At 38.2% G+C, this 27,113-nt stretch overlaps 5 protein-coding genes and 1 long non-coding RNA gene across 6 annotated transcripts; 4 read left to right on the plus strand and 2 right to left on the minus strand.

Annotated features, from left to right (window-relative positions):
* Positions 1-1,917: 1,917 nt before the first annotated feature.
* On the plus strand, positions 1,918-7,603 carry LOC111488502 (cucurbitadienol synthase). The gene is made up of 14 exons (XM_023136263.1): positions 1,918-2,158; positions 2,267-2,452; positions 2,541-2,630; positions 2,704-2,986; positions 3,062-3,228; positions 4,029-4,454; positions 4,534-4,656; positions 4,777-4,875; positions 5,473-5,529; positions 5,623-5,669; positions 5,740-5,883; positions 5,971-6,229; positions 7,083-7,166; positions 7,242-7,603. The coding sequence occupies exons 1-14, from the start codon at positions 1,940-1,942 to the stop codon at positions 7,350-7,352; spliced, it is 2,295 nt and encodes a 764-aa protein (XP_022992031.1). The 5' UTR covers positions 1,918-1,939; the 3' UTR covers positions 7,353-7,603.
* A 999-nt stretch (positions 7,604-8,602) lies between these two features.
* On the plus strand, positions 8,603-10,330 carry LOC111488144 (cytochrome P450 81E8-like). The gene is made up of 2 exons (XM_023135803.1): positions 8,603-9,526; positions 9,601-10,330. The coding sequence occupies exons 1-2, from the start codon at positions 8,642-8,644 to the stop codon at positions 10,216-10,218; spliced, it is 1,503 nt and encodes a 500-aa protein (XP_022991571.1). The 5' UTR covers positions 8,603-8,641; the 3' UTR covers positions 10,219-10,330.
* Positions 10,331-10,827: 497 nt separating this feature from the next.
* LOC111488490 (cytochrome P450 89A2-like) lies at positions 10,828-12,650 on the minus strand. The gene has a single exon (XM_023136245.1). It carries the CDS (start codon positions 12,541-12,543, stop codon positions 10,963-10,965), a length of 1,581 nt encoding a protein of 526 aa, XP_022992013.1. The 5' UTR covers positions 12,544-12,650; the 3' UTR covers positions 10,828-10,962.
* Positions 12,651-15,364: 2,714 nt separating this feature from the next.
* Positions 15,365-16,104, plus strand: LOC111488288 (CRIB domain-containing protein RIC6-like). The gene is made up of 3 exons (XM_023135988.1): positions 15,365-15,445; positions 15,537-15,645; positions 15,737-16,104. The coding sequence occupies exons 1-3, from the start codon at positions 15,365-15,367 to the stop codon at positions 16,102-16,104; spliced, it is 558 nt and encodes a 185-aa protein (XP_022991756.1).
* Positions 16,105-16,801: 697 nt separating this feature from the next.
* LOC111488495 (glutathione gamma-glutamylcysteinyltransferase 1-like) lies at positions 16,802-24,462 on the plus strand. Its single transcript, XM_023136250.1, has 8 exons — positions 16,802-17,031; positions 17,815-17,971; positions 18,605-18,843; positions 19,071-19,234; positions 20,211-20,262; positions 21,772-21,999; positions 22,090-22,599; positions 24,176-24,462. Exons 1-8 carry the CDS (start codon positions 16,957-16,959, stop codon positions 24,263-24,265), a joined length of 1,515 nt encoding a protein of 504 aa, XP_022992018.1. The 5' UTR covers positions 16,802-16,956; the 3' UTR covers positions 24,266-24,462.
* On the minus strand, positions 20,645-21,814 carry LOC111488497. Its single transcript, XR_002719212.1, has 2 exons — positions 21,614-21,814; positions 20,645-21,152 (listed from the first exon to the last, which is right to left on the minus strand). It is a non-coding gene; the product is annotated as an uncharacterized LOC111488497 (long non-coding RNA).
* Positions 24,463-27,113: the final 2,651 nt, after the last annotated feature.

Here is a 27,113-nt window from a genome sequence, read left to right on the forward strand (position 1 = left end):
CAAATTACATACATTAAAAATAAATATATTCACTTCACTATCTAATTCATAACCATTCAGGTCATCAACTCGACCAACCGTTCAAACGTTCAAATTTTGAACCGTTCATGAATCCTCTTAATTTTTTTTATTTTATTTTGTGCTTGAAAAATGTGATTTTTGAAAATTTATAAATAAAAATGATAATGAGTTAACGATATTAAATGCAGATTAAATTGAAAAATTAGTAGAGTTTTTAAGATATTAATAGAATTTTAATGATGGATAAGACATTATCTGTTATCCATGTGATGAATTGTATATGAATAATGAATGATTTGTTGCTCCACAAAGAACATATATTTTGGAATGATCTGTATCCACATCCGCTACACATGATACACGCCAAACCATGACCATAATTAAATTTTCGTTTATATTTTTACACCAAACATTTAAATGATTTTTTTTATTTTTTTAAATATCTTTTTGTATCAACATCTTAATAATAATAAAGTTCGATATTTTCATCGATGTGGACATTCACTATAAGAATGCTTTATGTTTTCCGATGACATTTTTTATGTAATATTTTCGTTAGCATATCCGTACTTATGCAAACGAAAAACGAAGGCATCAAAAGTTATGCTAATGGTAAAGGTCGGATATATTATTCATGTCTTAAAATCAATGTTTAGTCTCAAAATGAGTAGGTTTAGATGAATCATACGAAATATTAATCTTCTCACCAACATAAGATTGAGATGAATCATATGACCTCGATTTTTTCAAACATATAACCAAACCCAATGTATGCTTAGCTGCAAAACTGATTGGTTCAGTTATCTTACGTCTCGTTTTCATAAGCACTGGTTAAACATGATGTCCAATTTATGAGAAAATAAAAAAGCAAAGGTTTTGATTTTTTTAAGGAAAAAAAAACTAAAATGTCCAATTATCGAAAACCATCGAACCAAACTAGTTGGTTCTTGTTGGCCAGTTATTACAACCAATATCAAAGCATTATCGGGACAAAACACATAATATTGTTAATATACTATAATTTTTTAGATATTTATTAAACATGATTGTTTTGTATGTCAACAATATATTTTTAAGATTACACTAATAAAGTTAATAAGAATCCGAGAAGAAGGCATTGAAATACTAATCTCGAGTATCTTGTCATCAACTTGTTAGTAGTCCAAAAGTCCGTCCAAGATGACTTAAAGTTATCATTCTAGTAGCTCAACCCAATCCAACTTCTTCATTTAATTAGATTTGACCTAACAATAAAGTCATTCTAATGAATTTATCATTAGGTCAACTCACTTTTTTTTTTTTTTTTTTTTGTAGTTTAATTTATGATTTATTTTTTTAACCTTAACATCTAAATTTACTTTTTGTAAAACTTTAAAAATTAACTATTTTGATATAATGGTTAAAATAAAGGTTACATTTGGTAAAGAGAGCCACAACCACTATTTATTTTTTAGAATATAATAAAAATTCATGGAAATCTATGTTTAATTCTGTTGACTTGTACAAGACAACACGTGAATCATGAGAATTGGGATGATGGGCTGAAAGCATTGCTTTTCTCTCTTTTAAATAAGAATTGTTTTTAATTCTTCATGCAAATTTATTTTAATATTCAATTTTTTTAAAACCAATATGGTGATTTAAAATTACTAAACATGATTTTTAAAAAATAATTTAATATAATATAAAGATAACATAACAAAAAATAAAAAATAAAAAAGTCCTCGTTCCAACCACATTGCATAGGATAGATGAAATTCAAATTAATAAAATTTATAACGTAAAAAAATATATATTTTGGACATGCAAGATTGATTTATATATATATACACACACACACACACACACATATATATATATATATATATATATATAACGTGTCGTTGGTGTGGGAAGAGTAGGAAGAAAATTAGATAATATGTGGAGGCTGAAGGTGGGAGCAGAGAGCGTTGGGGAGAAGGATGAGAAATGGGTGAAGAGCGTAAGCAATCACTTGGGCCGCCAAGTTTGGGAGTTCTGTGCCGACGCCGCCGCCGACACTCCTCACCAGTTACTACAAATTCAGAATGCTCGCAACCACTTCCATCACAATCGTTTCCACCGGAAGCAGTCTTCCGATCTCTTTCTGGCTATTCAGGTACCTTTCCACAATCGTGTGATATTATCCACTTTGTAGCTAATTTAAAAAATGTATAATGAAAGAATAAAAATAAGAAAATGACACGTGTAAGGCTTACGTGTACAGTATGAAAAGGAAATAGCAAAGGGCGCAAAAGGTGGAGCGGTGAAAGTGAAAGAAGGGGAGGAGGTGGGGAAAGAGGCGGTGAAGAGTACGTTAGAAAGGGCACTCGGTTTCTACTCGGCCGTGCAGACAAGCGATGGGAATTGGGCCTCGGATCTTGGAGGGCCCATGTTTTTACTTCCGGGTCTCGTAGGTTCCACGTGTCCTTGTCTTGCCACGTATATAAATTTTGAATTATTTGGAAACTAAATACAAAAAAATTGTGCGATGCGAACAGGTGATTGCCCTTCATGTCACAGGCGTCTTGAATTCAGTTTTGTCCAAGCACCACCGCGTAGAGATGTGCAGATATCTTTACAATCACCAGGCACGTCACTTTCAATACAAATTATATACAAATTATATAGTAATTGGCACTGATACGTGGGAAGTGCATGCAGAATGAAGATGGAGGGTGGGGTCTACATATTGAGGGCACAAGCACCATGTTTGGTTCGGCACTGAATTACGTTGCACTAAGGCTGCTTGGAGAAGACGCCGATGGCGGAGACGGTGGCGCAATGACAAAAGCACGTGCTTGGATCTTGGAGCGCGGCGGCGCCACTGCGATCACTTCGTGGGGAAAATTGTGGCTGTCCGTACTTGGAGTGTACGAATGGAGTGGCAACAACCCTCTTCCGCCTGAGTTTTGGCTTCTCCCTTACAGCCTACCATTTCATCCAGGTCCACATAATTTGATGCCTTATTCTTAATTCCCTTTGATTACATAAAGCTAACTGGATTTTACGTGATGTCCAGGAAGAATGTGGTGCCATTGTCGAATGGTTTATCTTCCAATGTCTTACTTATATGGGAAGAGATTTGTTGGGCCAATCACTCCCAAAGTTCTTTCTCTAAGGCAAGAGCTCTACACAATTCCTTATCATGAAATAGACTGGAATAAATCCCGCAATACATGTGCAAAGGTAACATACCCACCATACTCCATTCTTACTTCAAATTTATACCAAAAATGACATGACCCACGAGACCGTTAGATGTGGCCCACGATCGAAATATACCAAAACAAACAAATGAAATAGGAAGAACCACTCGAGGGAGAGAGCTTTTGAATAGAGTAACTTTCGGCACTTGTACTTTTCAATTCTATTGGCTATTTGTTTGGGTATATTTAGATGGTGGGCCACCTCCAACATTTGGTACCAGAGCCATGTCTTAATTTAGTCATGTCAATAGAATATCAAATGTCGAATAAAGAAGTTGTGAGTCTCGAAGGTGTAGTTAAAGGTAACTCAAGTGTTGAACAAATTGTGTACTTGATTCGAGGGCTTCAGAGAAGAAGTCGAGCCTCGATTAAGGGAAAGCTGTTCGAGGGATCCATAGACCTAAGGGGAGGTTCTATGGTGTACTTTGTTTGAGGAGAGGATTGTTAGGAGAGGAGTCCCACATCGGCTAATTAAGGGGTTGATGATGGGTTTATAAGTAAGAAATACATGTTCATTGGTACGAGTCATTTTGGGAAAATCAAAAGAAAAGTCACATGAGCTAATGCTCAAAGTGAACAATATCATATCATTGTGGAGGTCGTAGTTTCTAACAAAGACAGTAGTCAAAGAAATTATAAAATTACGTTTGATTTTGTATCCAAACATTAGTTAGAGTAGATAAATTTTAAGATCCATGTGAGCCAAAATTATAGTAGTCTCATTGAATAATTTGTTACGAGCATCGTTCTTAGTCACATAATTTCATGGCTGGCATGCAGGAGGATCTGTACTATCCACATCCCAAGATGCAAGACATTCTATGGGGATCCATCTACCATGTATATGAGCCATTGTTCACTCGTTGGCCTGGGAAACGCCTGAGGGAAAAGGCTTTACAAGCTGCAATGAAACATATTCACTATGAAGATGAAAATAGTCGATATATATGTCTTGGCCCAGTCAACAAGGTACTCAACATGCTTTGTTGTTGGGTTGAAGATCCCTACTCAGACGCCTTCAAACTTCACCTTCAACGCGTCCATGACTATCTCTGGGTTGCTGAAGATGGCATGAGAATGCAGGGTTACAACGGCAGCCAGTTGTGGGACACTGCTTTCTCCATCCAAGCCATCGTAGCCACCAAACTTGTAGACAGCTATGCCCCAACTTTAAGAAAAGCACATGACTTTGTTAAGGATTCTCAGGTTTTGTGTGTGCAAATTATTGTTATCATGCAAATTTCTATGTTGTTTATGATCATAATGGCGTATTGGTTTGTTTCAGATCCAGGAGGACTGTCCTGGGGATCCTAATGTTTGGTTCCGTCATATTCATAAAGGTGCTTGGCCATTTTCGACACGAGATCATGGATGGCTCATCTCCGACTGTACAGCTGAGGGATTGAAGGTATAAAACACGACGTGATCCAAAAACTTAAGTTGATGGGTTACAGTAAATTGAATCGTATCAAAACTTTAACGTTTAAGCAAAGTTTAACAAGTTACTCATGCACTTGGCCTATTGCAGGCTTCTTTGATGTTATCCAAACTTCCATCCACAATGGTTGGGGAGCCATTAGAAAAGAATCGCCTTTGTGATGCTGTTAATGTTCTCCTTTCTTTGCAAGTGAGTTTACTCGTACATAATCCATTAATATTTTCAAGGTTGATCGTGAGATCTTACCTTGATTGGAGAGGAGAACGAAGCATTCGTTATAAGAGTGTAAAATTCTCTCCCTTGCAGACGTGTTTTAAAAACTTTGAAGGGAAATTTGAAATGGTTAGTTCAAAGAGGACAATATCTGCTGGCGGTTGACTTAGGCTGTTATAAATGGTATCAGAGTTAGACATCTGGTCGAGAACACTGGCCCCTAAAGGGGCTGGATTGTGAGATCCCACATTGATTGGAGGGGGAACGAAACATTCCTTATAAGAGTGTGAAAATCTCTCCATTGCATACACGTTTTAAGAACCTTTGAGGGGAATCCTGAAAGGGTAAACCCAAAAAGGACAATATCTGCTAGCGATAGGCTTAGGATGTTACAAATGGTATCAGAGTTAGACATCTAGTGGTGTGCCAGCGAGGACACTGGGCCCTTGAAGCGGGTGAATTATGAGATCCCACGTTGATTAGAGAGGGGAACGAAACATTTCTTATAAGAGTATGGAAACCTCTCCCTATCACATTCATGCCTTACTAAATTGAAATATATGCATGGTGCAGAATGATAATGGTGGATTTGCATCATACGAGTTGACGAGATCATACCCTTGGTTGGAGGTAACAATTAATCTTAAAACAATACCTCGATGCGTCATGGACCGAACCCGTCTAATGTTGTTTCATTGTTCTTGATGTTTCGTGTTTCATCAGTTGATCAACCCAGCTGAAACATTCGGAGACATTGTCATTGACTATCCGTAAGTGTGCGGATCGTTAGAGTACTTTTCCCACTTTAGTCGTCGGGTTTGTGACGTTTGATACATGCAGGTATGTGGAGTGCACCGCAGCAACAATGGAAGCACTGACGTTATTTAAGAAGCTACATCCAGGCCATAGGACCAAAGAGATTGACACAGCTATTGGCAAGGCAGCCAACTTCCTTGAGAAAATGCAAAGGGCGGATGGCTCTTGGTTTGTTTTCTTAGCTACATGTTGCTTTGGCACTGACAAACGTGGTCAAGGTATTTAGCTAATATGGACACATATCAATGGCTGCAGGTATGGGTGTTGGGGGGTTTGTTTTACGTATGCGGGTTGGTTTGGCATAAAGGGATTGGTGGCTGCAGGAAGAACATATAATAGCTGCCTTGCCATTCGCAAGGCTTGTGAGTTTCTGCTATCTAAAGAGCTGCCCGGCGGTGGATGGGGGGAGAGTTACCTTTCATGTCAGAATAAGGTGTACACCAATCTTGAGGGGAACAAGCCACACTTGGTTAACACTGCCTGGGTTTTAATGGCTCTCATTGAAGCTGGCCAGGTACAATCTTTTATTATTCTACTCTTAGTTCCACGTTGGATAATTGATTTTTTCTCGGTTCAATCCAATCCACTCGAAAATATGACTCATAGTCCAACCTGTATTGTGAGATCTTACATTGGTTGGAGAGGGGAATGAAACATTTTTTATAAGAGTGTGGAAACTTCTCCAGAACAAACCGTTTTAAAAATCGTGAGGCTGACGATGATATGTAGCGGACCATAGCAGACAATATCTATTAACGGTGAGTTTGGGCTGTTACAAATGGTATCAAAGCCAAGCACCGAGTGGTGTGCCAGTGAGGACGCTGGGCTCCTAAGAGGATGGATTGATCTCACATCAGTTGGAGAAGGGAATGAAGCATTCCTTATAAGAGTGTGGAAACTTCTCGATAACATACAGGTTTTAAAAATCGTGAGGCTAACGACGATACAGGTCAAAACAGACAATATCTGTTAATGGTGTGTTTGAGCTGTTACAAATGGTATTAGAGCCAGGCACCAACGAGGACGTTGGCCACCAAGGAGTGTGGATTGTGAGATCGCACATCAGTTGGAGAGAGGAACGAAACATCCCTCATAAGCTTGTGAAAACCTCTCCCTAACATACACGTTTTAAAAACCGTGAGGCTGACGACGATACGTAATAAATCAAAATAGATAATATTTGTTAATAGTGAAGTTGAGCTGTTACATGTATACCGTCTTAATATCACATCATTTTTTCATTAATCCACTAACGGTCTACTCAACACACGGACCATTCTCAAACCTCATTGACCAAAACTTTCAAAACTTTCAAAACGAAACTGTTACCGAACGATCGGATTATTGAGAATTTGGTTTTAACATAGGGTGAGAGAGACCCAGCACCATTGCACCGTGCAGCAAGGTTGCTAATGAATTCCCAATTGGAGAATGGCGATTTCGTGCAACAGGTAAGTCCTGTCCTGCACATATCCATTTTCATCAACTTCCTCACAGATACTTAAACTTTGAACATTATATCACAGGAGATCATGGGAGTGTTCAATAAGAACTGCATGATCACATATGCTGCATACCGAAACATCTTCCCCATTTGGGCGCTTGGAGAGTATTGCCATCGGGTTCTTACTGAATGATGTGCACTGCTTCAACATTATGATGTATAATATAATGTATCACATCCTTTCTTCATCTTATTATCATCGCCATCATCTATATATAATAAGCAAACCATTGTTTTGCCAACGAAGGAGCTCATCTTGTGTGTATTAGTTCAGCCAATTGCATGGCTTTCAATGCCCAACCCGACTAGTGTTCTGTTCATCTTTGATTGTATAAAATTTTAATTAGTTAAGTTATGCTCGTGATTGTATTGTAATTGATAATTTTGAGGCTATGTTATTTTTTATTTTTTATTTTTTAAGAGTAACTCTTAACTTAAGAATGCTTAATAAATCTCGTCATAGAAGCTCTCTCATACATTGGTGCATAGTAAGTAAAATATACATGATAGAATAATCCTTGTTATAATATACATTGAATAATCTCTATATAAATAGCATATGATGAAGAACATCGATTAGAAGTCCAAATTCTAAACAAGACAGACCATACCAAAGTAAATATTAAGGATTTTTGAAAAAAAATTGTGGTTAAAAACTAAAAATTTAAGCTTAATAATTTTTTAATTTTAAACTTTTGAAATTTGGACTTGTTTTCTCATTTCACTTGAGATCGAGATTAAAATGTGTTGTTAATTAATTTTAAATAATGATATGTGGAATTTTCAATTAATTTTCGTACGAAAAGGTAAAAATGTTTTAAAATTAGAGTCCAAATAAAAATCAAACTCAAAATTGGTATAAATAAAATTCAGAATTCAAACGTAAAAGGTAACGGTTGAAAAGTATATTATTTTAAAAATTTGAATGTATCTTAATATTTAGGTTAATTTGTTTTAGTATCGAAAAGAGAGTTGATGGGTGGAAGGGGCAGTAGTAGAAAACGTGAATCACGTTGCGACAATAAAGCAGATCTTATTTTGTGGGCCTGCGAGTGTTGAATTAAATATAATATGTTAATGAGCATTAAATCACAGCCGTCCATTCTTCCTGATCATGTGCCCTTCCGCAGCACGTGATGCATGCCAAACCACTACCTTCCGGGGCGCTATTATTCTTACTATTTTAAAAAAAAAACTTACTCTAAAAATATTCTTTGAAACTTTAAAGAGTTATCAATGGTTTAAAAAAATATACTTATTATTATTAATTTTATAAATGGTTGGTTTATTATGAATTAATTATAAAAAATAGAAAAAGAGAAGTCACTGTTAATTAATATTGCACCTTGTTGTTATATAGAGAGTTATTGGAGCAGAGGAACCCATGTCAGCCACATTGCACTCACAATTAACTGAGCTTCCATGGAAACCAGCAGCTATTTTGCAGCGTTGGTTACTCTCTTGGCTCTGGGTTCCATTTTTTTGTTGCAGAAAAGAAAGAACAGAGCCAAAAATCTCCCTCCGAGTCCCTGGGCTCTGCCCATCCTTGGTCATCTTCATCTCCTCAAGCACCCAGTCCACAGAACTTTACAGTCCCTCGCCCAGAAACACGGCCCAATTTTCACTCTCCGACTCGGCTCCCGTCTCGCCATCGTCGTATCATCGGCACCAGCCGTCGAAGAATGCTTCACCACAAACGACATCGTTTTCGCTAACCGCCCTCAATTCGTTTCCGGCATGTACCTCAGCTACGGCAACACCACGATGGGGGCTGCCCCGTACGGCGATCACTGGCGCAATCTAAGGCGCTTGAGCTCCACAGAAATCTTGTCGTCGATCCGCCTCAACATGTCGGCCGGTATCCGGAAGGAAGAAGTCAACATTTTACTCCGCAAATTGTATCAATTTTCGAGGCATGATTTTGGGAAAGTGAAATTGAAAACCCTGTTTTCGGAGCTGACATTCAACATAATTATGAGAATGGTGGCCGGAAAACGGTATTTCGGCGACGAAGTGACGGAATTGGAAGAGGCGAAAGAGTTCCGAGAAATTATGGAGACGTCGTTTCGATTGGGGTCGTACCCTGGTGATTTCTTACCATTCCTGAAGTGGGTTGATCGGCAATACCCCAAAAGGATGAAGAGTCTGGGCAGAGCCCTGGATTCGTTGCTGCAGAATTTGGTGGATGAACACCGGAGATATCAAAATGAAGGGAAAAAGCTTGATACCATGATCAGCCATCTGCTCTGTTTGCAGGAGTCTCAGCCCGAGTATTACTCAGATGAAATTATCAAAGGCCTCATCGTTGTAAGTAAATTCTCACCGCTAAACTGATAATACTCTGTTTCTCAAGAACATGTTTTGATTTGTTGAATTTGCAGACAATTTTAACAGCAGCGACGGAAACATCGTCTGTGACGATAGAATGGGCAATGTCCAATCTACTCAACCATCCAGAGGCATTAAACAAGGCCAGGGCTGAGCTTGACGCACAGATTGGGCAAGATCGGCTACTGGAAGAAGAAGACATCCCCACTCTGCCATACCTCCAGAACGTGATCTCTGAGACACTGCGCCTATACCCAGCAGCTCCACTCTTGGCGCCACATTTTTCATCCGAGAGTTGTTCTCTTGGGGGATACCATATTCCTGCTGGCACTACCATGTTGGTGAATGCGTGGGCGGTGCAAAGGGATCCCGAAGTTTGGGAGGACCCGACAAGGTTTAAACCTGAGAGGTTCGAGAGCGGGGGAGTGGCTGCCAACGCTTACAAATTCTTGCCGTTTGGATTGGGGAGGAGGGCTTGTCCTGGGATGGGCATGGCCAACCGTGTGGTGGGCTTGGCTTTGGGGTCACTGATTCAGAGCTTTGAGTGGAAGAGGGTGAGTGACGAGGAATTGGACATGACTGAAAGCCAAGGGATCTCTATGTACAAAGTTGAGCCATTGGAGGCCTTATGTAGAGCTCGCCCCATCATGAAAAACCTTGCATTTCATTGATACCTCTACCTAGGAATGCCCTTCAGATTATTATTAGTATTTTTTTTTTTTTTTTTTTTGAATGTCAGCTGCACTTTGATGTCGAGAATAAATCAAGATTTTGATATGTTCTGAAGTATTTGTGTTTGAAGCAATCAACCCTTCATTAGCATAAATTTTAAATTTTAAAATCTTAATTTGTTTGTTTATTCTAAATTTTAAATATTTATTAATGTCTAACTCATCGTCCTTCGCCGCTAGTATTTCCTCTCAAGTGAGTTTTTCAGCATCGACAACTCAAGACAATGGCCAGCAACACCACATGACTCAACAAATCCCCATAATCCAATTCGTTTGCACTTAAGAAACTTGGTTTAGGCGACTTCTGGGTTAGTTCGATTGATTTTGGTCTAGTTCAACAATGCACAACCCAATTTTAATACAGTTTTGGCTGGTTTAGATTTGCTTCATTCTCTGTTCTACTTGATTTAGATGTAAGGTTCAACGGACCACTTTAATGGAAAGACTCTAATACCCATACATATGATATTAGAGTTTGATTTAATGATGTTCCTGTTAATTCTAGATTTTGATTTGTGAACACAAAGCATTAATTAAAAAATTAATTTCGACCAATCAAACTAATACATTATTATTTGAAATTAAGTCGGTCTAAATCTTACGATAATAAAACAGAGGACGTGGACGTGGACGAAATAGTACGACATCATACACACAAGATGCATATCTTCCAAACGTATGAAGCTAACTAGAAACCGCCCTCGGCGACAAGTAGGAGAGCAGCGGTTGTTTCATGGTGACAGCAGATTCCAGCTTCTCACACAGATCAACATCTCCGGCAGGCGTCCACTTGAAGTTCCACACCAAATTCCCAACGAAATACTCCAAATGCAGCAACCCCAAAGCGAATCCCGGGCAGAACCTCCTCCCAGCCCCGAACGGCATCATCTTTATTTCCTTACTCCCTGTGATATCAACTTCCACCTCAACCCCACCCTCCGACCTATCCGTCAAGAACCTCTCCGGCTTGAACGCCATCGGATCCGGCCACACCTTCGGGTCCCAACCCATGTCGGCAACCATAAAGTTCACCGACGTTCCTTTTGGCACCCTGTATCCGCCCTCCAGAACACTGTCCTCCGTCACTGTATGAGGCAGCAGCAGATGCCCCGGCGGGTGCCGCCGTAGCCCTTCAAGCACTACGGCTTTCAGATATGTCATCTTCTGCAAATCCTCCTCTTCTATCTCCTCCTTCGCACTCTCTCCCACCACTTCTTTCATTTCCTTGAACAGCTTCTCTTGAATTTCTGGGTATTTCACCAAATTCGCCATTATCCATTGCAATGACACCACCGTAGTGTCCGTGATGGCGTCTATGAACTCTGTGCATAAAGTTATCAGTTCATCTTCCACCAATTTTCTCTTCCTCTTCTCGTCGTTGTTCTCTGCAATTTCTAAATCAAACAGAGTATCAACGTACGGAATCGGGTTCTTATTCCCATCACCTGATCCGCCCTTCTCTTTGACTATCTTCTTTCTTGCATTGATCAATGGAAGTAACAGATTTTCTTGCCGCTTACGTAGCTGACGAATCTCTTCCCAACGCTTCCGGAACAAAATTTTCCCCAATTTCGGAGGCCAGAAGTTAAGATCATTGAATTTACCGATGTTCAACAAAACCCCACGTTGAGATTCTTGTATTTCATCGATTAATTTGCTATCAAATTTCTCCCCAAAACACATAGCGGCAGCCAGGCAAAATATGGCGTGGCGAAGATGGTCCACGAGTGTTACAGGAACAGGGGATTGGGCAGGGGAGGTGGGGTGGGAATGTTGGATGAGGCGATGGAGGAGATCATCCAAGACCCATTTGCGAGAAGGGGAGTGAGCCTTCAAGCGAGATGGATGGAGGAGCTCGGAGGTGAGGTTGCGGCGGAGGATGCGCCAGGTGGGGCCGTAGAAGGAGGTGCTGATGTTGTGTTGGTTGCTGGTGATGATTTTGACAGTCTCCATGATAGGGAAGCGGTCTGCGAAGACAGCGCCGTTTTGAACCAAGGCCTGGTGAGCGGCAGTGTGGCTGGCGATGAAAATGGAAGGAGTGTTGCCGAAGTGGAGGGTGATTACTGGACCGTATTTGGAATGGTAATGGCGGAGGGTGGCTTCCAGCTCGGAAAGTGGCTTGAAGAGCCATATGGGGTTGCCTATAAGCGGCAAGGCAAGCGGACCAGGAGGGAGCTTTTGTTTGCGCCACAAGATACGACTCAACACAAAATGGAAGACTGCGCCGATGGCCAGGGCGCCAAGTGCTGTCACCCAACGATCCATGACTCTGCTCTTATGCTCATTATGCCTCTACTTCCATTTTATAACACTTGTATTGAGAGGAGTAAGAAGGTAGTTAAAAAAACAAATAATTTTTGGTTTAGCCCCTAATCTTTTATTAAATAGCAATTTAGTCTTAATATCGGTCTATAACCATGTAATAGAAAATATCAATTTAGTTGTTTGTTGATTCAATTTTAGTTTTAGTCCCTAATCTTTTATGAAAATAACAATATATTATTATTATTATTACTATTATTTTGTATTAACAATTATTGGAAAGAATACATCATCCCTTGCTTTAGCATGATTCACGTGATGGTGTGTTATGTGCAAGAATGGTTGAAACACGTGATACACGTCAAACGACTTAGCTTCCAAGATTTGCTATTACTTACTTAAAATCTAATATTATAGCAAGAATTCCTTTTAATATTCATCCATCAAAAAGGTTATAATTAAAAAATATAAAAATATAAAAAGCTATATTTAGAAATATATATATATCAATATAAAAAGCTATATTTTCCTTCTAAAATCCCATCATAATCGAAGACAAAATTATGGTGTAATTTATTTTTGAATAAGTAGAAAAATTAGAGAAAAATGAGTAAATAAAAAAATTACTAAATTTAATGAATATTGTCACCCTCTATTTAATTTCTAGCTAGAATCGTATTCAGTGGTCATTAAACTTTTCTGGGCTTTCTTCGAGCCCAAAAGCCCAAACTGGGATAAGTAAATTTAAAAAAATTAAAAAAGAAACTTCCGCAGCCAGGAATCGAACACGGAACTTCTAAAGAAAAGATGAAATTTCCATTGGTGCTGCAGATTTTAATTCTCGTTTCAAAAGTAATATAAATCATTAATTCATGCAATTATGGGAACAAATACAATAACTTATGGGACGTCAATTCTTATGTTGTAAATAACGTAATATCACTTAATTAGCTAGCATACAAAATTACTTTTCGTTTCATTTTTTTATTGTGCTAAAATTATATTTAGTATTTAAATTATAGTTTAACTAATATAATATTAAATGAAGAATCATAAAATGAGTACACACTTTAACATTAATATACTAATTGTTATTTCATGTGAAAATAATGAGAGTTTGAATATCAACAAAATTCCATTTAAAGCTTTCTTTTCTTCGTAAATGTAATATGTTGATTGTGATAGCTGGAACACACATATTTGAATTAGGGCAAAAGTAAGCTTATCTAACAGCACACCACAAATGGCGGAAGAAACTTTCGCAAGGCCTTGTGAAAGCTCAACTCTGGTGGGTACAAAGGAGTGGTTATCAGGCATCACTAGAAATCACGTGGGCTTTACCCGCACATATTCGAATCTTGTTTAGAGTTTTGTATTACATTAGCAAACTTTCTCCTAACGCAAGGCTTTGTGATAGCTCAACTCACATCTTGTGGGCGTGTCGAAGTGGTTAACGGGCGTAACTAGAAATCATATAGGCTTTGCCTGCAAAGCTTTGTATCCTGTTTGCTCACGACTTGATTTTTTTTTCTTCGGACCTAAAATTAGGGTTTAGCGTTTTGTATTACATAAGCAAACGTCTTGTGATAGCTCAACTCGCATCTTACTTTCTCCCGATGCAAGGTCTTGTGATATCTTAAATTGCATCTTGTGGGCGTGCCGGAGTGGTTATCGAGCATGATTAGAAATCATGTGGGCTTTGCCTGTGCAGGTTTGAATCTTGCCACTCACGACTTGATTTTTTTTTTCTCTAGACCTAAATTAAGGTTTAGAGTTTTGTATTACATCAACAAACTTTCTCCCGACTCAAGGTCTTGTGATAGGTTAACTTACATCTTGTGGGTGTGTCAGAGTGGTTATCGGGCATGATTAGAAATCATGTGGGCTTTGCCTGCACAAGTTTGAATCCTGTCGTTCATGACTTGATATTTTTTTTTATCTCCGGACCTAAAATTAGGGTTTAGAGTTTTGTATTACATCAACAAACTTTCTCCCGACGCAAGCTCTTGTGATAGCTTAACTTGCATCTTGTGGGTGTGTCTGAGTGGTTATCAGGCATGACTAGAAATCATGTGGGCTTTGCTCGTGCAAGTTCGAATCTTGCCGCTCATGACTTGATTTTTTTTTTTTCTCTGGACCTAAAATTAGGGTTTAGAGTTTTATATTAGATGAGCAAACTTTTTAGAATTATTAAAACTTTTAGGAACCAATTTAGAAGAAATTGTTGTTTTTGGATGAGGAGGTAAGAGTTGCAGCTAACACAGGCTGTAATGGTGAGTAGCAGAGGTGTCAAACTTTAAGCTAATAATAGAAGTTAAAAAGGTTAAAATTACAAAACATTTTTATGCCTAAAATTTGGATTGGTGGACGTAAAAAGAAGGAAACAATAATGGGACATGCAGCTCAAATTATCGATAAGCTTCTCTGGAATAGACATATAGTTGGCCAATCCAAACCTTTTGAAAACCATTTTTTCCATGTTTTTCCTCAACAAAACAAGAAGAACCAGACGATGAACAGCATCAACATGCTTGCCTTTTCTTTTGCTTGAACAACATTTCTTCATCCAACTGGGTTTTCTTGTTCTTGTTCATAAACCCATTCAGCCTTGATCGAGTCCTCCCAGCCACTTCAAACCCTCTAAATCATACATATTCTTGATGTCAAACGGCAAAGTGAAGGGGCTTCTAAAGGGCCTCAAACATATATCTCAAATATTTGGCAAGTTCAAACATTTTATTGCTTTTTATTCGTATCAAAAGTGCATCAAAATAGAGTTTATATTTGAGATTTTGGGTTTACAGAGAATGAGAAAGAAGCTGAAATGCAAATTGGGCTTCCAACAGATGTCAAGCATGTTGCCCATATTGGCTGGGATGGTCCTTCTGCCAATAATCCAAGCTGGGTAACATTTTTATTTATTTCACTCCAAAATTGCATCCCATGGAGTTATGATTAAATACGATTTAATAATCCCATGTTGGCTAACTTTTCAGATGAATGAATTTAGTATGGCACCATCGATTACATCTGCTCCTTTTAATCGTTCTACCCGTGCAAACATCAAAGACAAAGACGACGTTTCTACGAAGCAGGCCTCTGAAGGTAAGCTAAACACTTAGGATATTATTTTAGGGTTAAATTAGGGTCTGAGATTTGTGTCTATTTGATCTCACGAATTTATAAAATGGTTTAGATGAAAGCGAAAGTGGAGAAAAGGGTTCAAACAGATCGCCGGACGTGCGGCCTAAATCATCAAAACACCGGTCGTCAAGTGAGTCTCCGACCAGCCAAGAAAGATCAGAGAGACACAAAGCAAGACGGTCTTCCAAGTCTAAGGAGAGCTCCGACAAAAAACAAAGCAGCCCAGGAGGGGAGGCTCAGAATGAGTCGCCCAACTCAAGCCTCCCAGACATCCCAAGACACGGGCGGCGGAAGAAAACGAGCAGATCCAAGCCCCATGCTGCGGATACATACAAGTCCTCGCATTCGGATCCTGGTCCCAACTCTGGAACGGAATCCATATCTGTATCCCTGGAAGCCACCATGTGTCAGACACCTTAGAATTCAAACCATTTTCACATTTCTTTAAACAAAATATCCTAGAAATTCATACATATTTAATCGTTCAATTCAATAATTCATAATTTTAAGTGTTATTACTGTATCAAACAATTTTAATCCAATCCAATTTAATTAAGTTTCTTTTAGCTAACCGTTCATAAATTCTCCTCAACCGAATCCAATTTTGTCTGTGATATTTCATGAAATCGGCCATAAAAATAAAAATTATAACTTAATTATCTTAAAATCAATCCTAAGCCCTGAACCGGCTCAATTACGTCGAGAACGCACTGAACCGGTAAAACAAGCTAACAAGTTGTCTGGAGCTGCCGTGAGCTGACTCCAAGCTGATATCTTGGAGGTGAGCCGTTCTTGAGCTGCACGCGTGCCAAACGGACGAGCTATCGACTTGGAGGAGCTGGGATCATAAGCTGGTGTGAGAAGACAGCTTGGACGCGCGCCTAAGCTGAGGCTCGGAAATGATTGGGTCGTGGGCTGGGCCTGATCGCATGCCTTATTGACTATAATGCATAATTCATACAAAATAAAATAACTATGAGTTTAAGCGGTAAATTAGGACGGCGGTCGTGGCCTTCGGTCTTCCGTTTTGTATTTATTGTCATTAGCGGTAAATTAAGTGGTAAAGAGCGGGTGAAAAAGTCATTAGTATTGACTGTCGTGGCCTTCGGTCGTACGGGGCATTGCTTTGGTTTGGTTTGGTTTTGGGTCAAATTTAGCGGCAAAACCAGAGTCTTCAGTCAGCCGCGAGAAGAGACGATTCACTTACCAATTTCATTGTTCGAGTGTTTGTCGTTGATTCATTTTGTCATCAAATTTCTGAAACTTTTGAAAATGGCTATGGCGGGGTTGTATAGGCGGATTCTTCCTTCTCCTCCAGCGATCGACTTCGCTTCCTCCGAAGGGAAGGTATGTACTTGCTTGCTCTGTTATCTTTCATTTTTCTCGCCGTTGTTCCTCCACTGGTGTTCATTACTATCTCTCCCTTCGTTAAAATTTAGTCTCGAGTCCCTACTTTTCATTTTCTGGAATGTGGATTTGAGTGTGTTCGCTAATGTGCAGCATTTTATAAATTAACTCAATTTAATCCTTGAATTTCTGTTGATGCTTCTGTTAATCGATTGCCGCTTTCCAGGTGGATAGTTTTTCTGGTCGTAGGTTGCTTTTTGAAATCATGATTGTATACCAATGATAACTGAATCGAAGTCTCAAGAAACGAATGTGATGCACCTAAATAGCGAATTGAAGTTCTTGCTTTCTAGATTAGAAGTTATTTTAATGAGACGAGGGTTCGGATTGAATGTAAGTTGTTACACTTATAGGAAATTAATTTTGTTGTCATCATGTAAATCATTCCTCGTCCTTAGATATTGTGATGCCTACTGTGTTGCCAACGGATATATTTCTGAAGTACGAAAAATAATTTACTCTGATCACTTGATATCTTGCCTCAATTCTCTTTTCGTACGTCGTATATGAATATTAAATAATTGAAACGCTTGTATATATAGCCATCTGAACACAGAGTTTTTTTGGTTATAATCTTATGAAAATAATACCTACTTATTACAATCTGTCCTTACAACTTAAAACGTTTGAAGTTGGGATTTCTCAACCGATCATTTATCCAGCACAATCAGTAAAAGGAAAATATTGACTCCCACTAATTATATGCATCATTTGGAACTGCAGCAACTCTTCATAGAAGCTGTTCAACATGGGACTATGGAAGGTTTTTATAGGTTAATCTCTTATTTTCAAACACAATCAGAGCCTGCATATTGTGGTCTGGCCAGCCTATCAATGGTATTAAACGCACTTGCCATTGATCCAGGAAGAAAATGGAAAGGTACTGTGAGAAGTTTTTGCCTCCGTTCATTTTATAGATAAGATGTGCATTTAAACGAAGTGTATTAAGGAAACCTAGTTGAGTCATTGATGGGATAATTCCAAACGAAAGGGAGCTAAATCTGTTTTGATAGAATCTCTTAAGAAGCATCGGTATATGAAAATAATGACAGTAAAACTGCGAGTCTGGTATGGCCTTTGGGAAATGAAAATTAGGGCATCCAAATGACTAACCAGATTATACAACATTATCAGTAGCATTTATCTCGTGTTGATGATGTAGACCATTACAGAGGTATGGGGGGACATTTGAGGGCTTTCTGCTCGGCTTTCAGAATTTTCAGCCAATTTCGTCTTTTTCTTGTGCCCTTTCATTTATGTTTTATTCTCCTGTCTAGTCTCTTTCACTTTTTAGTCTTCAATAAAAAGTTCTGTTTCATGTTACAATAATTATTAAGGAATCCCAATGAATAAGAAGAAGAAATCCTTGAGCTTGGCTAAGTTGAACTACCTTCCCATTCCTTAGCTTTTGTTACTGAAACTCTATGGCCATCCTTTTATTTTCATGTTGATCACTATATGAATTTGAGCGTAGTCAGTAAAAGTGTATTCATACTTTCTATTTTTGTGAAAGGACCTTGGAGATGGTTTGATGAATCTATGTTGGATTGCTGTGAGCCATTGGAAAAGGTTAAAGCTAGAGGCATCTCATTGGGAAAACTTGTATGTCTGGCTAACTGTGCTGGAGCTAAAGTCCAAGCCTTTCGAACAAACCAAAGTACTATAGATGATTTTCGTAAATACATACATAGATGCTCCACTTCTGATGATTGTCATATCATTTCGTCTTATCATAGAGCAGCATTGAAACAGGTTAGTGTTGATATATTTAATACTTTCTTTTCACAATCTCTCACTTATTCATTGGTTAAGGTGCTTTTTCAATTGACAATAATGATCAAAGAGATATGTTGGATCATTACAGTAGGTAACAAAACCTGTAATATGAGTATCCTCAATTTGACAATATACTCATAAATCTTGATGCAATGAACTTTATTCGCTTAAAGAATTGATAAACATTTGTTCTTGTCGTGCAGACAGGAACTGGTCATTTTTCGCCTATTGGTGGCTATCATGTTGGGCAGGACATGGCACTTATTTTGGACGTTGCACGCTTTAAGTATCCTCCTCACTGGGTTCCGGTCAAACTTCTTTGGAAAGGTATGGAACACGTGGATGAAGCAACAGGACAACATAGAGGGTAATTGGCTTTGTGCTTGAATGAAATGCTTGTATCTAATGATCACAGACAGGTAGGCACATATAGAGGAGCATATCTTAATTGTTTCACTCCATTGGTTGATCTGCATTATTCCTTATTCTCTCTCTTTAATGTGAGCCGTTATAAAAGGTTCATGTGACAATGAAGAAGGGGAATGCACAGAATTTTTAAATTTTATAAAATCTTATAAAAGTCTCATTATATAAAATCTTTTTTTATTAGATTTTATGAGACTAGTTCTTGAGGCATATTCTTTCTTTAATAATAATAACAAATGTTTAAATAAGTAATAAGGTCATCATCAAAGTCTTTATACAACCCAACATAGAGTTCATTCTAATGATGAAATGAAAGGGTCTGTGCTTGTTTGATATTCGACAATGATCTTGAGAGGAAATTAACAAGATTCCTACATGAGATATAATATGACCATAATGGATATGCGATTTGTGAATACAGCTGTTGGATGAAAATTATTTGGCTAGATTTTGTTGTCCTTTATGAACTTCCCGCTTGTACTTTTGTAGTTTAGGTTTCTGATGAAATAGAAGTTACTTCGCTGTATAAAAGGAGGGAAATAAATTATCTTGAATTTCTTAGTTGGAAAAATGTAAAATGAGTGGAATTATCAACTTCATGAATAGAATATCAAGGGACACAAATTTTCTAGAATGTCAACATGGAGGAATTTAATGATATGCTGCTTTGAAAGCATTTCTGACCTTTGGTTTGGCTCCTTTTTCAGTTCACTTTCTTGTTGCATTATGAGTTCGAAGGAAAGTTCTTGACGCATATGTAAATAATGAGATTAGCATTTGATGGATTTATTGGTTTATGAAGTTCATCCTACTTCTTGATAAGATTGCGTCTAGTCAATTATTTCCCTAATGTTGCTCGTACCTATTGCAAATAATATGCATTTACCTTTAAACCTTTGTTGTCCTTTGCTCATCAGGTTCATGCTTATATCTAGGCCGCACAGGGAGCCAGGATTGCTCTATACTCTGGTGAGATGACAATTTTATGATTTTTTAAGTTTACACATAGGTGAGAGAAACAAGCACAAGCACCACTGTAGGCACTTTTCAACACGTGGAATATTTTTTCTACTTTTCTTCCATTTTGCTTGCGTGATGAACAGATAGTCACCAAAATAATTTGAAATAACTATTTCCATGACATATTTATATTATGAAGGTGCTTGTCTGTCAAATTATTTAGTGACAAGCACATTGACAACATCAAGAGGCCAGAAGATATCTTATTCCCTATGATCCTCGTCTGAGTCAATATTGGTGTTACTAATTGTGATCAAGATGATTTTTATATGATATCCCATCAAATCCCAATTGGTTAGGTTGAAGGTTTTTTTCTCTTTTTTTTCTTTTTTTTTTTTTAACTCTAGTACTCTTTTTCTGTGATTTGTACGCATGCTAATTTTAAGAGCCTAAGAGGTATATTTATTTATGTCAATTGTTTATGGAAGCTGCAGGTTGTTTTAGTTACCTCATTATGCCGAAGTAATTACTGAATACTCCATACTCCATACAACAGTTTAGAAATGTCTTTGATTATGAGATGTGTGATTGTGTATAGTATTAATATACACATTTTTAATATGCACGGACTATACAATAGGGATTTAGGAATTGATAAACTTTACCCTTTTGATCTATTTTTTCCATAGAAGACATTTTTTTATTGTTAGTAATAGATACTCTTTTGATTTTGACGTAATCTTGTCGAATGGATAGAGTTCTTAACAGTTTGCATTGTTGCTCTGAGCCAAAACTCTTATCCTTCATTTTGAATATCGATGGATTGATATATGCCATTCATCTTCTGTTTTCAGGGCTACTTCTCTTTTTGTCTAAATTAAAGCTTTATTGTATGATATCTGAAAGTATAAAAAAATCGAAATTTTTGGTTCACATTAGAATTTAGCATACGGAATTGGCTATGGAATGAAATTTATTATATCTGCCTTAGTAATATATATACTGCTAAATATTGAGAGTGCGCTGTGCCAGTGTCTGAAGTGGATTAAGTGGCTAGTAGCCTCAAATTGTTTTCTGTGAGAACTTTTGGGTTATTGGGCCCTACTTTGGCTTTTGTTTCCCAATGCTTTGATGTTTCACTGCTTCACCCTTAAAAAGGGGTCCTTGTCAAGGAATTCTGCCCCTTCGCTTCACTTTTTGTTCTATTTAGTAAAATAGAAGGCTATTTTGTTTTACGAATGGATTAATGGAACCAACTTTCTCCCTTTGTTTTTCCATCTTCAATATGTCATATTAACATTATTGGCTCTACTACATGTAGAGGCTTATAAAATAAAGCTTATATTTTATTAGACTTTACGTTTTTGAAGCTATTAAGTTCGTTTCATTTTAAAGTTGATCTGGATAAACCAAGATCAATCTTTAGTCCCAATTAGATGCATGCTGCGACAAACGATTATCCAATGCATAATAAGGTTATTTCTGCCAACAATAATTGTACTCCGGAACTTCTTGTAGAGCTGTAAACATGAGGACTGGGTTAACATAGCGAAGTACTTGATGGATGATGTTCCTCTTCTCTTGAAGTCAGAGGACCTTAAAGACACACAGGATGTTTTAACTGTTATTTTTGCATCACTGCCCTTAAATTATAGTGATTTTATCAAGTGGATTGCTGAGGTCCGAAGGACAGAAGATAGTGGTCAAAGTTTAAGCCCAGAGGAGAAAGCAAGGCTTGCTCTGAAGGTGTTGGTCATATACTTGCCTCGCCGTTTGTTACTAGATCTATGATATACCTATCTGTGTTCTTACCAGAGCTTGCCATTTTGCTTGCAGGAAGAGGTGTTGAAACAGGTACAGGAGACTGACCTTTTCAAACACGTAGGACAATGTCTGTCTCTAGAAAGTTCGTGCCACAAGATGGTCACATTGTCTCATGAAAACAATTTGCCTGAGATTGCTGCGGGTGTATGTTGCCAAGGAGCAGAAATATTGAACGGGAATGCAGGCGTCTCAGCTGGTTATTGCTGTCGTGAAACATGTGTGAGATGCTTCAGTGCTAATGGCGACAAGCCTGTTACAGTTGTGTGTGGAATGGTTGTTAATGGCAACGATGAACAGGAGTTTGACATGTTGGTTCCATCATCATCTCAAGTAAGATCTGGATGCTGCTTTTCTGGCTCGAAAAATGGAATCGGGATTCATCCAGCCACTAGTGATGTGTTGACAACACTTCTTCTTGCCTTGCCCGCGGAAACATGGATTGGTATAAAAGAAGAGAAGCTTTTGCGGGAACTACAGAAACTTGTTTGCACGGAAAATTTTCCCACCTTGCTTCAAGAAGAGGTAACTATTATCTTCCTATCTTTTCTTTTTGTTCTTCCCAAGCTAAGGCTATTTTTTTTGTCCTCTTGCCAAGCTTCCTTACTTTTTTACGACATGTGGCACTTGATGCTAATAGGTCTTCATAGTGATTCATATCTATTCATATTGCTTCCATAAATATCTGACTTAATGTTCCCCATAAATATACATATGAACACTTTGAGGTCAAATGCCTTTGAACTTACTTTAAAATTGTGCAAAAAATCAACCAGGAGTGGATATAATTACCAAATTCTTGATTCAATGAAATGGTTTTGGCTAGTCTTTGATCTCTTAAATACTTATGAATGGAAATTCACTGAAGACCTAAGCATCATCGAAAAATTGTAGAAGATGGTCGCATTTACAAATATCTTGATTGCCTGAATCTTGAATTCTATGAGGTCTGGTTTGGAATATTGGTAGAAATCCACTTCCATCAATTGGTGCAGTTTTTTCCTGAAATTCCATGATAGGGAGAGGTGTTGGAACCTTATGCTTGGTTGGAAAATTATAAGCAATATTGTTGAAGTAATCGAAGCAACTATTAATAAAGCTTCAAACCATCAAGGTAAAGGAACAAGAAACCTCGTATAATAAACCTTGTCACACTCATGAAGCTTACTAGAAAATTCATGGAAGGCAGGCAAATTCAAAGGGGAATAAAATTGGTAAGAGAGTAATAATAACCAATAGTTTTCTAGTGCAAATACAATAGAGTCTTACGCAGAGAACTTTAAAGTAATATTCCTCTAGGAATGGAATTTACTGAATCAAAAAAAATGATCTCTTGCTGTTTGGAAGAAGTATGTTACTGATAAACTTGAAGCCACGTGTTTACGCTTTATTTATTTCAAAAAGTTCATAACCGAATATGTATGGAATAGAGATACCGAATCAGAAGTTGCAAGGTGCAACAAGTGAATAGGTCAAAGATAAGGAGAAATATCAAACAGTTGTGGGAAAACACATTTATTTGTCTCACACACAACTATATATTACCTTTGCAGTGATCATGGGAAAGTCAGTTCATGATGTTTCTTGGTTTTGAGATATTTGAAAATGAGCCCTAGGTAAAGGTATATGGTTTAGAAAGCATGGTCATCTATTTGTAGGTTGAAGTTTCTATTGATGATGCCAATTGGGCCGATAGTACTGTACATGAATTATCTTGGAGGCAACCTAGTGACCCGGTGAAGCAAAAAACAAAATACAGTGGCAAGTAGTAGTGCTGAAGTTGAGTTTAGAGCTTTAGTCCATGGTATTTGTGAGGGTATATGGAAACTACAATTCAACATGTCGATAACCAAACTCGCCATAGAAGATTCCTTCAAACTAGCTCGAAGGCCAGTCTTGGTTTTATTTTGAGTAAATATTTATTGAAAATGTCTTATTTTTCTTTTTCTTTTTCTTTTTCTTTTTCTTATTCTTTTTGGATGCCAACTGATACAATCTTAGTTAGTTTCCATGAGTTCTGCGGTAGCCATAATAGCTATGAATGTCACAAACCTATAAAGGCAAAGTTCAGATATTTCAGTTTTGGTGTATGTGATTCCAGGTTTTGCACTTGCGGCGTCAGCTCCATCTTCTCAAAAAATACCAGGAGAACAAGGTCGATCTGGATCTAAGTGCACCACCTCCTTCTTAGCGAGAAGCCAGGCCAGTTACTCTTCCTTCCCTTAATCAAACAGTGCCTACAAAAATTGTTGTGGAGAATTGAATTTATTTATATGAGGCCCCAAATCAAAGTGTCGATCAAGATATCACAACCTTGTAACAGTTAGCTGAAGACTGAAGTGGCCATTGCAGAAGATTTTTGGTGTGTTGATTCAAGTGAATTAGTGTGTCCATTGTTGAAATATCATCACTAGCCCAATAGAGTCAAGCCCAATAATTGTACTAGCCCAATAGAGTCAAGCCTAATTGTACGAGCCCAGTATATTTATTTTAGTAGAGATTTTAGGAGAAAGAGATGTAGATATTTTAGGAGAAAGATTCAATTTGTTAGGTCTAGATTCAAATCGGTTAGGTCTAGATTTAGATTGGTTAAATATAGATTGTTTACTCTTAGTATAAATACCCCCACCCTACCTAGGTTATTCATCCAAGAAATCTAAAAACAATAAAAAGCAGAAGTATTCTACAGAGTGTCTTGTATTCTCTTCTCGATTGGTCTTAATAAAGAGAGCGAGTGTTTCCCACAGTGAGTTGTGTTCAACATTTGGTATCAGAGCGAGGTTAGTGTAGGTTATCTGATCTCTTGGAATCCTTAGTATGCTCTGTGGTTGCAGCTCTGCCTGATCTTCCACATCAGAAACGATTTCTTGAGATTAGTGGTGAGTGAGTTTCTTTTGTGTCGTGAGAAGTCTGTGACTCTGCAAGTCTTGTGTCAAAAGAACTTGTTTGGTATTACTGAGGTATGGCCAACACGATGAGTGATTTCCAAATCGTTGGAGGAATTAAGAAACTCAACAACAACAACTACAACACGTGGGCAACATGCATGATGTCCTATTTACAAGGACAGGATCTTTGGGAGATCGTTGGCGGGTGTGAAACTACGCCGCCAGAGGAGGATTCTAACGACGCCTTGCGCAAATGGAGAATCAAAGCAGGCAAAGCAATGTTTGCCTTGAAGACCACCATCGGAGAAGAGATGTTAGAACATATTTGGGATGACAAGACACCGAAAGAAGCATGGGACACATTCGTGATGTTGTTCTCAAAGAAGAATGATACGAGACTACAACTTCTGGAGAATGAGTTGTTGTCAATTTCACAACGTGATATGACGATTGCTCAGTACTTCCACAAGGTCAAATCGATCTGTCGGGAGATTACTGAACTAGACCCAAAGTCCGCCATTGTAGAATCTCGAATGAAGAGGATTATAATCCACGGATTGCGACCAGAATATCGAAGCTTCATTGCTGCTGTACAAGGATGGCCCACTCAACCATCACTGGTAGAGTTCGAAAATTTGTTAGCCAGCCAAGAAGCCATGGCTAAACAAATGGGAGGCTTCACGTTGAAGGGTGAAGAAGCACTCTACACGAGTGAAAGTCAGAGCAATAATAGGCCGTCTACCAGACGTGGATACAATGGTGACAAAAGAAGAAGCCACCAAGGGATTGCACAACCTGAGAGAGCTCAGAAGAACGACAACAAGAGTTTTCAAAGAACGAGATTTGGTGGTATTTGCTATAACTGCGGGAAAAAGGGCCATATGTCTAGAGATTGTTGGTCCAGGAAAAAGACCATTGAAAACAATGTGGCAATATCCAAAAAGAAGATAGAAGATGAATGGGATGCAGAGGTACTATGTCCCATAGAAGAAGACGAGCTAGCACTCATGGCGACAATGGAAGACCATATCAACTATGAGAATGACTGGATCGTTGATTCAGGATGTTCAAATCACATGACTGGCGATCAGAGAAAATTGCAAGACAAGAAAGAGTACAAAGGAAGTCGTATGGTACGTACAGCAAATAACACACAGTTATCAATTGCTCAAATCGGCAATACGACAATCATGCCTGGCAATAAGTCTGATACAGTGTCGCTACATAATGTTTATCATGTACCGGGTATAAAGAAGAACTTGTTGTCAGTGTCACAACTAACAACATCAGGAAGCTATGTCTTGTTTGGGCCAGAAGATGTAAAAGTTTATCAAGATGTTAAGATAATAGGAAAGCCGACGATAGAAGGACGAAGAGTGGAGTCTGTCTACGTTCTATCTGCAGAGTCTGCCTATGTTGACAAGACCCGAAAGAATGAGACGACAGATCTATGGCATGCAAGATTGGGACATATTAGCTACCATAAGTTGAAGCTGATTATGGAGAAATCTATGCTCAAAGGTCTACCACAACTGGAAGTCAAAACAGACGTTGTCTGCGCTGGATGTCAGTATGGTAAAGCTCATCAATTACCATACAAAGAGTCAAGTTTCAAAGCAAAGAAACCATTAGAGTTAGTTCACTCTGATTTGTTCGGCCCAGTCAAACAAGCATCGATCAGCGGAATGCGGTATATGGTGACATTTATTGACGACTACTCAAGATATGTGTGGATTTTCTTTATGAAAGAAAAGTCTGACACGTTCTCAAAGTTTCAAGAATTCAAGATGATGGTCGAAGGAGAAGTAGGAGCGAAGATTCGTTGTCTACGTTCAGACAATGGCGGAGAATACACGTCAGATGAGTTCGATCAATATTTACACGAGTGTGGGATACGACGTCAATTTACATGTGCCAACACGCCACAACAAAATGGTGTAGCAGAAAGAAAGAATCGACACCTTGCAGAAACCTGTCGAAGCATGTTACACGCAAAGAACGTTCCAGGAAGATTTTGGGCTGAAGCTATGCGAACTGCTGCCCATGTGATCAACAAGCTTCCTCAACCAAAGCTAGGGTTCGTCTCACCATTTGAGATACTATGGGATATGAAACCTACAATTAGTTACTTCCGAGTATTTGGCTGTGTTT

Source organism: Cucurbita maxima, unplaced genomic scaffold, assembly GCF_002738345.1.
Source record: "Cucurbita maxima cultivar Rimu unplaced genomic scaffold, Cmax_1.0 Cma_Scf00013, whole genome shotgun sequence".
NCBI classification, from domain to species: Eukaryota; Viridiplantae; Streptophyta; class Magnoliopsida; order Cucurbitales; family Cucurbitaceae; genus Cucurbita; species Cucurbita maxima.

Coding starts and splice junctions, on each gene's coding strand:
- LOC111488502 (XM_023136263.1), top strand. CDS start 1,940: ATGTGGAGGCTGAAGGTGGGAGCAGAGAGCGTTGGGGAGAAGGATGAG. Junction 2,159..2,266: donor ATCTCTTTCTGGCTATTCAG/GTACCTTTCCAC, acceptor TTACGTGTACAG/TATGAAAAGGAAATAGCAAA. Junction 4,455..4,533: donor ACTTTGTTAAGGATTCTCAG/GTTTTGTGTGTG, acceptor GGTTTGTTTCAG/ATCCAGGAGGACTGTCCTGG.
- LOC111488144 (XM_023135803.1), top strand. CDS start 8,642: ATGGAAACCAGCAGCTATTTTGCAGCGTTGGTTACTCTCTTGGCTCTG. Junction 9,527..9,600: donor TTATCAAAGGCCTCATCGTT/GTAAGTAAATTC, acceptor TTGAATTTGCAG/ACAATTTTAACAGCAGCGAC.
- LOC111488490 (XM_023136245.1), bottom strand. CDS start 12,543: ATGGATCGTTGGGTGACAGCACTTGGCGCCCTGGCCATCGGCGCAGTC.
- LOC111488288 (XM_023135988.1), top strand. CDS start 15,365: ATGCAAATTGGGCTTCCAACAGATGTCAAGCATGTTGCCCATATTGGC. Junction 15,446..15,536: donor CTGCCAATAATCCAAGCTGG/GTAACATTTTTA, acceptor CTAACTTTTCAG/ATGAATGAATTTAGTATGGC. Junction 15,646..15,736: donor TACGAAGCAGGCCTCTGAAG/GTAAGCTAAACA, acceptor AAAATGGTTTAG/ATGAAAGCGAAAGTGGAGAA.
- LOC111488495 (XM_023136250.1), top strand. CDS start 16,957: ATGGCTATGGCGGGGTTGTATAGGCGGATTCTTCCTTCTCCTCCAGCG. Junction 18,844..19,070: donor ATAGAGCAGCATTGAAACAG/GTTAGTGTTGAT, acceptor CTTGTCGTGCAG/ACAGGAACTGGTCATTTTTC. Junction 19,235..20,210: donor GCAACAGGACAACATAGAGG/GTAATTGGCTTT, acceptor TTTGCTCATCAG/GTTCATGCTTATATCTAGGC.